At 44.4% G+C, this 12,100-nt stretch overlaps 1 protein-coding gene across 1 annotated transcript; it reads right to left on the minus strand.

Moving 5' to 3' along the window:
• Positions 1 to 4,864: 4,864 nt before the first annotated feature.
• LOC135391701 (pseudouridine-5'-phosphatase-like) lies at positions 4,865 to 9,876 on the minus strand. The gene is made up of 4 exons (XM_064622056.1): positions 9,777 to 9,876; positions 9,343 to 9,561; positions 8,158 to 8,390; positions 4,865 to 6,339 (listed from the first exon to the last, which is right to left on the minus strand). Exons 1-4 carry the CDS (start codon positions 9,832 to 9,834, stop codon positions 6,157 to 6,159), a joined length of 693 nt encoding a protein of 230 aa, XP_064478126.1. The 5' UTR covers positions 9,835 to 9,876; the 3' UTR covers positions 4,865 to 6,156.
• Positions 9,877 to 12,100: the final 2,224 nt, after the last annotated feature.

The following is a 12,100-nucleotide window of genomic DNA, read 5'->3' on the forward strand; positions in this document are numbered from 1 at the left end:
GGACCAAGCAATTTCGATAGGGAGAAGGGGCGAGAGTCCAGCTGAAGGGACTCGGAGGGTGCGGTTCGGGAAGGTTGGTAGTGGGGGCAATGAAGAAGAATGTGCTCCATATCCTCAAGAGTACGACAGTGGCAGCAGGAACAACTAAAAGTGAAAGGTAGATGGCAGAATTCGTACAGAATCATAAAGAACTGACTTGTGGCACTGACAAACAAGGAACAGCTCTCAGTTATTTTTTCTGAACACGTCATCACAGAACCAGGGGCAGGCAGCCCCCCTCTGGCCCGGCTTGCGACAGGGCGGCGATGTGTCTCTGCATATCAACCAAAGCATTAATTCTTCGTAACCAGTCGAGAAGTGGAGCCGTACACTGTTCGTCGTTCCATTGCACCATTGCCCATGCTCCATTGCATTTCACAAAACCGTGTCTCACACTTCCCAGGCAGCACAACGTACTGAAAGTCGAGTGCAATAGGGGTGGACGGGTAGGTGGAAGGCCTTGAGCAGACCCGTGAAACTAAAGAACATTGATAAGACACATGCCGTCCACCCCCATTGCACTCGACTTTCAGTACATTGTGCTGCTTGGGTTGACATGAAACGTTGATATGAGGCGTACAATAAGAGCGTCAGAGTGTCTACACTGAAGGGCTGTTTTTGCACTTTCTCTTTCGTTTTGATATCAGTCCCGGAACCCGGAATTCGTCCGGAGAAATCCCGAAATCCCAGTCCACCACACCCGCAGGCAATAATCTCCAACCAATCAATATTTTTTCTCTCGAAAAAGATACGTTTGCCAGGATTTCTGGTTATCTTTTTGTCTTTCTTTCCTTCTTTCTTTCTTTTTTTTCTTTTTTTTTTTGCAGCTTCTTATTTCATTTAACGCTTTTCTTATCCTCTTCTCACTATCATAAAAATAAAGTTGTGGATGTGGTTCTAACATGTCCCGAGAGCATAATCCTTTGTCTTCACCTTGAGAGTCCTTAATGTCACCCATTTCGTGTGGCCATGACTTCATTTAGTGATGCCCTTTTGTCTCCTAGACTATGAATCATTCGTGACGCGGGGATTAGCGAAGTACGTCGGTAATGATCGGATCACCAACCTCCTCTGTAACCATCAGCGATTCTACACTTAGGTATGAAATTTGACTACAGTATAAAAGTCTGAGCTTGTAAAATAGAAACCATCTCGACTTAAATTTAGATACCTCACCCAACATATTGGCTCACACGGGAGCAGGACTATCACATACGAGACGACCTATGTATTATTTATTTATTTACTTATTTATTTATAATACTTCTGGCATGGGGTATGCCGTAGAAGGAGGGGTAATAGTTCACAACCAAAAACAAATCGCAAATCACTCAGAAAATCATATCACGCCAAGAATACATAACATGTCGACAGCGCAAAAAAAAAAAAAAAAGAAAAAGAAGAAGAAGTAGTAGTAGAAGTGAGAATAATAGGAGAAATGTAGGAGAGAAATGAAGACAGTGTGTCACGGCATGACAGCTTCAGTGGATAATCAATTCCAATCTGCGATCACAGTGGGGAAGAAAGAATCTCTTAAACAATTAGTGCGAAAAGTGTATTGTTATGTTTGTTTGGAGTGTTTATTACGAGATGAACATTTATACGACATCCTGGCGTAGTCACTGGGGTGGATACATGTAAGAGTATGCATGATTTCAGACAGTATTTCCACAGTATTTCCAGACGTTGAGCACTATCTCTATGTGCTAGTGTTGTAATTTGAGCCATTTTTAACGTACACGTCGGGGAATCCAACCGGGACTACTTGCTATACACAAAACGAATGGCTTTTCTTTGCACCGGCTCTATTTGCTTGAACTTCTCCGAGGGTGGAGAACCAGGATGCTTGCACTGTTTGCTTTGAATCTTTGATTCAGGTTCGAAATGATGAACCCAGGTTTCATCTTGAGTTACTAATATGCGGTGGAAATGCTCAGGGTCAGCCTGGAAGCGAATCAAAATTGTCCTGGAAATGTCAACCCTTTGCAGCTTCTGCTCTGGCGTCAGCATTCTTAGGACCCATCTTGCAGACAGCTTGCTTGTACCCAAGATCTCAGATGAAACAGTGTGAACTAAACCAGAACTAATGCCTACGGACTTAGCTATCTGCTGCACAGTAAGACGTCTGTCATCCAAAACCATACAGTGAATGGCATCAACTTGATCATTAGTGGTTGAGTGTTTTGGACGACCTGACCTAGGGTTATCTTCTGTGCTTACCCTGCCTCTCTTGAATTCAGCAGCTCACTTCTTCACCCGTGCATGGCGGGAGACCTCAGCAAGTATCTGTACCATGTCCTCATGAACTTCCTTGGGTGTCATACCTTTGTTTTGCAAATACTTTATGACTGCTCGGACCTCTGTTGTCCATTTTCAGACCTATCACACTACCATTCACCTTTGTATGGGCCTCGCCTACACACATCTAAAAACAGAAATCTGTATTACTTTTTCTAGTTTAATAACAAGCTTTTGAACGGCCCTCGTACCTTCATGGAGATTTTCCCATCTGCAGAATCTTCTTCCTTGGTAAGCACAGTTTATGCTGCACTAAAATGTTGTTTCTTTCTGTCGGAAACCTATTCACAATACGGACTCATATATCGCAAAGGAAGTGGAGGTGGCGGCTTGGAAGGGTCCATGCTAGCATCTGGCATAGACTTGGCTGGACACCGTCAAAAGTGAATATGGTGAATTCCTTCTGCCCACTATACTCTCCAAAACTGTCTCGCTATTACGTTGTGAACCATATATGCTCTGGTCTCCCTTCAAATCCAAATCTTCTGTGGCTCATCTCATAGAGTCAACAATAAAAAAAAATCCAAAGGTTGTAGACTAGTGCGTTTGTTGCGTTAAAGGGAGCCAGCCAATATGGCTGGTCTTCCACGATGATGCCAATACATATATCAAATCCAAAGGGGACTGTCCCCATAGGTAGCTCTCCTGCTTGATGACAATACACACTCCCTTCAAATCCGCTATTGATCTTACGCGGTGGAGGGAGGCGAAAGGGAGCCTGTCCTTCATATATGGAGAAGGGCCCCTTGATAACGCGGTCCACCCCTGGGTGGGCAGTGTCGTTGAACGAGCGGCCGATAACAAGGTCGCCGGGGCAGTACTGCTTGCGGTGCTGTTCCGGGAAGGTCTTTTCTTAGATCTCCCTTCAAATCCGCGTAAGCGGTGGAGGGAGGCAAATGGGAGCCGGTCCCTCATATACCGAAGAGGAGCCCCTTGATAACGCGGTCCGCCCGTGGGTGAGCCGTGTCTTTGACTGGTACGGCCGATAAAAAGGTCGACGGGGCAGTACCGCTTGCGGTGCTGATCCTGGAAAGAATTTTATTCTTTCCCCTTTTTGTTTCTCGGTACCGTTAAAGTCTTTTAACACTACTATGCGCATTCGAGTTCGTATTGATGTAAATAGGTTTTCTTGTATCGCTCCTCGGAGCAAGTTGAGCAGCATTGTTGTGTCTTGTGCCTGCATATGTCGTCATTGTAAATGTAATCCTGCTTGCGAAATAAATTTTCTTTCCCCTCTGGACAATGACAATACATTCCGCTCTGGACTGTGCACTGTAAAAAAAAAAAAAAAAAAAAAAAATCCTTATTTTCCGCTCTTGACCACTGGATCTTTGTTCATATAAGGCTGTGTCATGTGTCACGTGCACGCATGACGGTGCACGTGTGCGACGCGAGCCCGCGACTGCTTGGCTAGGGCTAGGCTAGGTCAAGCTGGCATCGGCTTCGACCGAATAGTCGGCTACTAAGTCGCTGTGTAATCGTTGGTGCATATCGTTCACTTCGGGTTTTGTTTTCTCGTGACACGCGCGATCTCCGTGGACGTGAAACTCCGCTTTGGCGCAAGTTTGGTGCAAATTCAGCGAAAACACACTCTACGGCGTAGGATAGCGCTCTACACCGTGATTGGCCAACACCTCCTAGACAGCAGAAGGCGTGCGCCCCACGTGGCATAGCACCACACAGGAAGGCCTGCTGTGGATGCTGTTATGACGTCAATGAAAGAACGAACGAGAGAAAAGCTCGAAGCAGCCCGCAAAGCTCACGCGGGGCCTCCGTGAGCTGAGCAGTGCGAAGGCTTTCTACTATCTAAAGCCCGGTTCACACTATTGCGTTTCAGTGCGTGCGTGTGGCTGCGTGCCAGCGACGTTGAGCTGACAGCGAGTCATTGCAACGGAACATCCTTCAGGATAGAACGAAGGTACACGTAAGACGCTGTACGCAGCCGTTGACGCTGTAATGTGAATCAGCCTTAAGAGGTGTTGGATTGGCGCAGTCTGGCGCAGCGCTTCCATCACTGACAGGAGAGAATCAGACAGGAAACCCTTGACCAAGGTGTCCGGCTGACTTCATGGAGAACTGTGCTAACACTGAATTTCACATTCGACTGCGTTTCACAAGCGCTATTTGAATAACAAGACTAACTGTTAATTCATTCATTTTCCCCCTTGTCCACTGCTGCTGCTAGACTGCTCTTATTCCATTTGGCGGCGCGGAGATACACTGTGTCGGAAACACAGCACTGCTATTCTCCAATTTCTGAGACTGACAACCAAACAACTGTGCCCTCAAAAAACGTTGGATCGTTCCCAATTTTAATACTGACTACAAAAACCTCTCAACACCCAGTGGACGTAACTGAAGTACCATTTCAAAATGTAGGACCCCAATTGTGTGACGGCATGGTCCTCGTTTTATTTCATTCCTGATCTTTGTGGCTGGCATAGAATACACATTATTCATAAAGCCCCTCATTTGTGGTGCTACGAATGGTGTCTTTGCAATGTGTTATCACATCACATCACACTGGTAACGAGGTAATGAACTTTTGGATTTTTATTTTCATATTAAATACTGTTTCCTCAACTGTAATGCAGTATTTTTGAAATGAAATAACGTTTACTTATCTCTGTACAGTTCTCATTTGTCCAGATAAAGCGCCCTTGTATCAAACAACAAAAAATATATTATATGCTTGCTTTTGAAAATAGGGGATTCTTTGTATGCTACATATATTATCACTCATTTTGAAATAAGAAAAATGCCTACATTTGATCACGTCTCTTCAGAGCATGCATTTCATATACCACACGGGACTGTATTAGAGACCTATGGGAAAATGGAATGCCAAAGTAATGTCATTACTTGAATAAAACAGTGGCACTAGCAGTGAGATACCATACCGAGTAGGAAAGGGTAACGAGTAACGTAATGTATTATTTTTGAACACGCTGTAATGAGCAATGGTAATGCACCATAAAGTAAAAGTGATTTCCCCAACTCTGCATTTCAGTAAAATGAGGAATACCGTATTTACTCTCACAGTGATTTCCCAAACTCTGCATTTCAGTAAAAATGAGGAATACCGTATTTACTTGCATAGTTAATAATAACAGTTTTTTTTTTATCAACAAATGCAGCATCATGGAGTGGGTAGAGCAATTATGTGAGTAAATATGGTAACAGAACAGAATTTTGTAGTACACAGGGTCAAATATTATGAACTACTGCCAAATATTTTTTCCACATGTTGTATTACATGTTAGGCTGGGAACTCTCACACATTTTCCATTCATTGCTTTTTCTTGCCCTCCTTGTATTGTCCAAATCAACACAATGACAAATGTCTGAGTTTTGTGCTACCATTCAAATTACTCAACTGCACCTTCTTAAGGTGCCAGGTATTGCTAGGTAGCTCATACAGTATACATAGTATACATACAGTATAAATATTAATATAAACGTAAATAAAGAAGAGTCTTATCTCGCAAAGTGCATCCTTTTGTGTCATTCCAGCAGTGACTCTCTTTTCAATAAAACTTGTCACTGATGAGCAATTTTTTTATCCCACACCTAACTCTAAACATACGGTTTCAATCTAACAGTGCCCCTCCGCATAAAACAGGTATTTCTCTGGAAAAAGTAACACTAGCACTGCCGTGCAGCCAACCACATAACAACTTTAGTGCCATTTTGTTTCAGGTATTTTGTGCATTTGTTGATTGCACTCAGAGTCTTGTGGGCACTTGGCAACATACACCATGCATAAAGTGCTGGTCCCGTTTGCGACGATGCACCCTCGTGGTGCTGGGCAGGGCCCCACTAGCAATCGTTGAACTGTGGCAGGCCGAAGAGTTCGGGCTTAAAATCCGTCAAACTGGCTAAGCACAATGTTGCACGCCTGCGTGAGTTCTCGTCCAAACGAGGATCCGGTACGAGCACGACTTGCATTCCAGCAGCTAGCGCAGCCTCCACGCCATTCGGTGAGTCTTCAAACACAAGGACCTGTAGGAATATTGGGCACATTTACCTTCCGAGCATCCTGCTGAAAGTGATCTTCTCATTCATAGCACCCTTTCAGGCAGAAAAACTAAGGTGGTGGCAATATTTCAATTTTTTGAATACAAAAGCATCCTCTGTGTTGTGTCCAAATTGCGTACCGTAATTTTATGCGTACAGTAAACTCCTTTATAGCGAACACCTTTTTAACGAAAATACCACTACAGCAAATTTTTTTGCAGCCCTGCTGGAGCCCTGTAGGTCCAATTTTTAACGAAAATACCTTCACTGCGAATTTTTTTTGCTGTCCCCTGAGTTTCGTTGTAAAGGAGTTTGACTGTATTAGCCGTGGCTTATGCACCATTTTTTTTTCTCACAGGCGCTCTACAGCTTATCTGATGACTATTTTTCCCTGGTATTTTCCCCATATGCCAGTTTTAACAAAAGGGTCAACAGTGTCTCTGGAACAGCCCTTCCCTGCCAATACACGAACAATACGTAACAGGGGCGCGTCCACGTTAGAGTAGATTGACCTTCCTGGTGCCTTCCCTCAAGCAGCTTTAACGAAAGTGGTGACAGTGATTCGTGTCTTCTGGAAGGCCGCTGACCCGTCGATCCATGAAAAACACGCAACAAGGGCACAATCTGATTAAGCCGGTTAATTTAGTTGTTAATATAGTTTAATATAGTTGTTTACTGTAGGAAGTGTCACGATCCCTCTATCTCCCTGATCCCGCAATTTCCGCTTCCGTCCGCCTCCACACGAATTTGTGAAATTAAGGTCCCGCAACATATTCTCGAAACGCGCTCCCACAGGAATTTGCAAATCATTAAGTCCGTGAAATTAACCACTGTTACAGTATTCAAACTTCGCGTCGAAGAGATTTCCCTTCTGAACTGAATGTATCTCTGTAACTCTGAAGCTACATTGGTAAGCCCAAAAATACCACAAATAGGGTAGAAAACAAAGTGCACAAAACAAACATTTAAAAACTTGGTTTCCTGAAATGGGCATACATAAAAAGCTTCTTGTGCGCTCGATTTTGAGGTATGCCTCGGTCATTTTGGATCTCACAGTGACAGATATATCCCAGAAAACGTGTCACTGAATTATGATTAAAAACTAACTATCCAGACGAATAAATCTGTTTCTTTCCGCATGTATTGCGTGTTTCTTTCTTGTCATAAAAACTGCTGAAAGTTTCTGGTTATCTGATGGTTTTACCAGAGTAACATTAAGGCGTGAGGCTATGTACTTACAAAAGATGGCACAAACATTCATCTTCCATGTGTGGATACATGAGACTGTGTTGTTAGTACATATAGTTAAGTGAAGCAGAGCTCTTTTCCATACTCTGTTTTTTTAACTGTTATCACAGGTTATCACATGTGAGGGGGGTAACTATCTTGACAAATAAATCTGTTTCTTTCCACATTCATATGTGTGTGTGTTTCTTTCTAGTCATAAAGAATGCCAAAACATTTCTGGTTTGGCTGATAGTTTTTACGTTTTTTTTTAAACCCTTGCTGCTAAATAGTGAGAAGACGTTTAGTAGTTTTCTGGCGTTTGGTAGCTTTCTGGTGGTGAAACTACTTCGGGTGCAGCTTTCATTTGTCAACTCTATTCATGGTTACAAAGGGTCTTTCCAGAGCCCCTTTAACGAACTGCTAGAACTGTTCACTCATTCCTGAACTGACAGCATACGATACAGAGACAGAGCAGAATAACATATCTGCAGATTGTTTCAAGATCACTGTGTCGGTTATACCCATCCAGGGCAGGAATGCGAACAGGGCTGAAGTGAACAAGGAGGTGGTTCTTACCTGCGCCGGTGCAGGATTCTCCTCAAACTTTCTTGCGCTTACAAGAAATACGTCGGGTGCAGGCTTGCCATGTTTGACGTCCGGATCCTCCGAAGCCAACGTGGTGTGATGAAACAATGCAAAAAAGTCTTTGTGTCGAGAGCTCTTGAGTTGGAAAGAGGAACGCTTGCTGCTCGTCGCTATTGCGAAGGGAACCTTGTGCCTGTGTAAGTGTCGTACTAGTCGGTCGGCACCTGCAGCAGAAGTATGCAGCAACAATTTCAGGGAATGTAGGGCTGAGAGGGTGGCTTGATGCACTTGTCATGTACCTAAAAGTGCACATTATGTAGAGCCCTGTGGCTCGGGATGATACACAGTAAGGCCGACACACACACTTTGCACAATGCTCACTTCGACTAAAACCTGAATCATCGGGAATCCAAACTCATTGAAGAAAAAACGCTGGCTCTTGTACGAGCTCCGGTGAACACTAACTGCACTGCCTCTTATACCACCTCTTGTGTTCGCCTATTTTCTTATTGTTTTCTCCATCTGGATATGACCTTTCACATAAAAGTAGTCCAATTTTGCCCCGTTTTATCAACTCAGCTATAAAAAAAATTCGGGATGAACATAAAACACGAAAACAGGACTGTCTAAGCTTACTGCTGCAATCAGAACAGACGACAAGCAGAACTCAAGAGGGCCATGAGCCCGAAACAGGGGTTTGTGCAGGTTTGTTTCAGCTACTGTTACAGGTACAGCTACAGGGATTTGTTTCAGCTCAGGAGAGTGTTGGAGCTCCAATATTGGAGGGGGGGGGGGGGGATACCAATATCTTCTAGTTTTTTTAACCTTCCAGTGTTTTTTTGCAGGCATATGAGGGGAGTGTGGTTGTTGTTGTTAAGATCTCTGAGGTGGGGGGGGGGGGGGGGGGGGGTGCTGGGACAGTTCCTTGCATGAAATGGTATTTCCACTCCCTTATCATGCAATGTTAATAACCAGCTTTGAATAGCTTTGTACCATTTGTGACTACTGTGAAGTGACAGAGCCATTCCATGGTCCAGCAAAGCGGGTGTTATCCCCGACGGAAATCTGGCTTGGGGTGGCTCACATAAGTGGCGTTTCTTTTACCCTGCTACCGGATGCCAGCGTTATCATCGCGTTCGCAAGGGTCAGTAACTACACAAGCGCATGTACACTTACCGGGCATGAGTTCCGCCGTGGGAAAAAACTTGAGGTATAATTTGTCCAACTCTGTTACGAGTTCTGGAGGTTCTATCGGGAGCTGCAGAAGGTCCACCACCTTCCTCGCAGAGTCAACACCCGTTGTGCCCATCACTTGCACTTTCATGTCCCAAGTGTAATGCTTGCCGTATCGTTGTGCCACATCCTCAATCGCTTTCGTGTATAATTTTTCTGTATCTGCAATGATTTTCATGTCAAAATATGAAGTAACGAAAGACGCTGAACGCTGAGAATATATCGTTGCCGAAGATATCGTTCGACGTCTGCTTCAATCACATCGAACTTTTTCAGTAAATTTGGGGACGACACTCGTTGTAGACATTGGTGACATGATGTAGGGTAATGCTTATTGTCATTTACAACGCGACATGAATAGAATTATCGTACTTCACCTAATAAAAGCCCATCCATGTCGAAGAGCACATGCGTTACCGGCCTGAACGACGCCATGGATGGACGGATGGATAACGGCCTTCCCTTTGCATCGGGCGGCAGCATAGCCTGTTAAAGAAAAATAAAGCTACATATTGGTTGATTCATAAAGTGTTTGGTATTTCTTGTATTTAGTATTTAATAAAAACTCTAATAGTTATTTCTCTTTCTATGCCACCAGTCATTCAATCGAGATTTGGTCGCCGCCAGCGAGGGTGCTCCGGTGCTCCACAGCGTGGTCACCGGCCGCCATATTGGTTGGCCCATCGCATCCTGTCGTCTGCATTTAGTTAGCGGTGCTGCCCGTATTTTTAAAAATTTCTTTTAAATTAAAGGGCATGTCATGCCAGTTTGTTGCAGCTTTGAGTACACTTCACGCGGACAGAGAAAGAGGGATAATTTTTCACAGGTAAGATATTTATTTTGAAGAAAAATCTGTTATTCGAATCGCGTGCATCTGACAACTCGGACTTGTTTGCACTTCGCTGGTGCCATTGCGTACTAAGAAAGTATGTGTGACTGCTCCTACAGATCTCAAGACCATGTATTTTCTATAAACAATGCGCTTGTGCTTGCAGGTTCCCCTCAGTCACTCAGATGTGCCGAAGAACCGGATGCAGAACCTACGCCAATATGCGAATTTGTTCCACTGTTCTTTTAATCTGTGAGGTACGGTGGAAGCAAATAAACTGCTGTGTTAACCTCGTATGTGCAGTTGCTCCTACAGCGTGTGTGATAAGTCATGCATGTACATGCTCTTCGTGAACAGCGCTTCGAATTTCTGTAATGAAATACGCTGACAGCTGAACAACTCCAAAGCACTCGTGACAATAACGTTATTTTAAGATGAGGAATGGGGAGTTTCATTGCCAAGGTCTATACTCCACCTCATTGCTGGTGGCGATGTGGTGAATAAAATAACGAGCCCCTTCAGAATAAGGATCGAGGTCTTACTGTAGCACACACACACACAGACACTCGTAGAACATAATACGATAATGGAAAAAGTCAAACGAGAACCGTACAATACCAAATCACATAATAACGAACGAAAACCGCGGACCACACGAAAACCGAACAACAAACGAAAACAAACACAAAATATAAAAACGGAGGTACCTTACAATAATAGACAGTGTGAAACCTTCCTGAGTAAAAATAATTAACTTTATAGGTTGACATTCACCAAATTCACCTTCACGCGTACGCGCCCTGTGCACGACAGTTACGACCTCCTATTCGGATACATGCAGCGGAGAAGAAAAAGAAGGCAATTACCATTAAAGACTAGAGGAACACGGCTGAAGCACGTTTGGAATACATCAGCACACTGATTCTTAAGAAAGGTGCGGGCTAATCGGCAATGAGGAGCATTTAAAGCGCAATAAATACTCCAAATCAAATCGCTTCCCATTGTTTCCTATGGGAGCAGCCGGCGCCAGTGGGCCCTTCAACATGGCGGCCGGTTGCCGCACCTCTCTCCCACGAGCCCCTCTCCTATGCGCGATCCAGCCTTTATACATAGAGATCAGTGGTCTTGGTCCACCCCTCCCCCGTCATTTTCAAAACCGAGCGCCTCCCACCACTGATCTCTATAGTATTGGTGGGCCCAACGCATTCTGTCGTCTGCATTTAGTTCAAGCGGGGCTGCCCGTATTTTTAAAATTTCCTTTAAACTAAAGGGCATGTCATGCCAGTTTAAACCGCAATAAATACTCCAAATCAAATCGCTTCCTGTTGTTTCCTATGGGAGCAGCCGGCGCGCCCTCCAACATGGCGGCTCAAATGCACATCTCTCCCCCACGAGCCCCTCTCCCATGCACGATCAACGCCCTCTTTTGGTGCCGGGTTGAGTCCCCTGCATCTCAAGATTACATGTTCCGCTGTTTCATCCTCCCCCTCTGTGCACCAGCTACATCTTGTGTCGATATCCCGTTGGAATTTCGCGTAATGAGTTTTGGTCCGTAGCATACCCGTTCTTGCCTCAAACAATAAACTGCTCCCGTACGAATTATCAAACAGTTCCTCTCTTGTGATCTCTGTCTTCCTTTCCCTGTACATCTGTAGTGCTGGTTTCCCCTTCATACATTCCTGCCGTTTTCTTGTCTCAGCTTCCCTGACACTGGTTCTCGTACTCTTCTGTTCCTCCTCTTTGGTGCTGTAAGCATTCTGGTTCTCCTCCTCCACCGAGTGTCAATGTTCTGAAGGTGTATGTAAGACAGTGTCTTCCTTGCCCAGTTGTTTTCCCCCAATGTTCTAATCCGAGAATGAGAAATAAATCGGG

This window comes from Ornithodoros turicata, chromosome 4 (genome assembly GCF_037126465.1).
Source record: "Ornithodoros turicata isolate Travis chromosome 4, ASM3712646v1, whole genome shotgun sequence".
NCBI lineage: Eukaryota > Metazoa > Arthropoda > Arachnida > Ixodida > Argasidae > Ornithodoros > Ornithodoros turicata.

What these genes read in the sequence shown, in the direction of transcription:
- LOC135391701 (XM_064622056.1), bottom strand. Translation starts at nt 9,834, where the DNA reads ATGGCGTCGTTCAGGCCGGTAACGCATGTGCTCTTCGACATGGATGGG. An exon ending in CACGGCGGAACTCATGCCCG is followed by an intron (nt 8,391 to 9,342) that starts GTAAGTGTACAT and finishes CTTCTGCTGCAG; the next exon opens with GTGCCGACCGACTAGTACGA. An exon ending in AGAATCCTGCACCGGCGCAG is followed by an intron (nt 6,340 to 8,157) that starts GTAAGAACCACC and finishes ATATTCCTACAG; the next exon opens with GTCCTTGTGTTTGAAGACTC.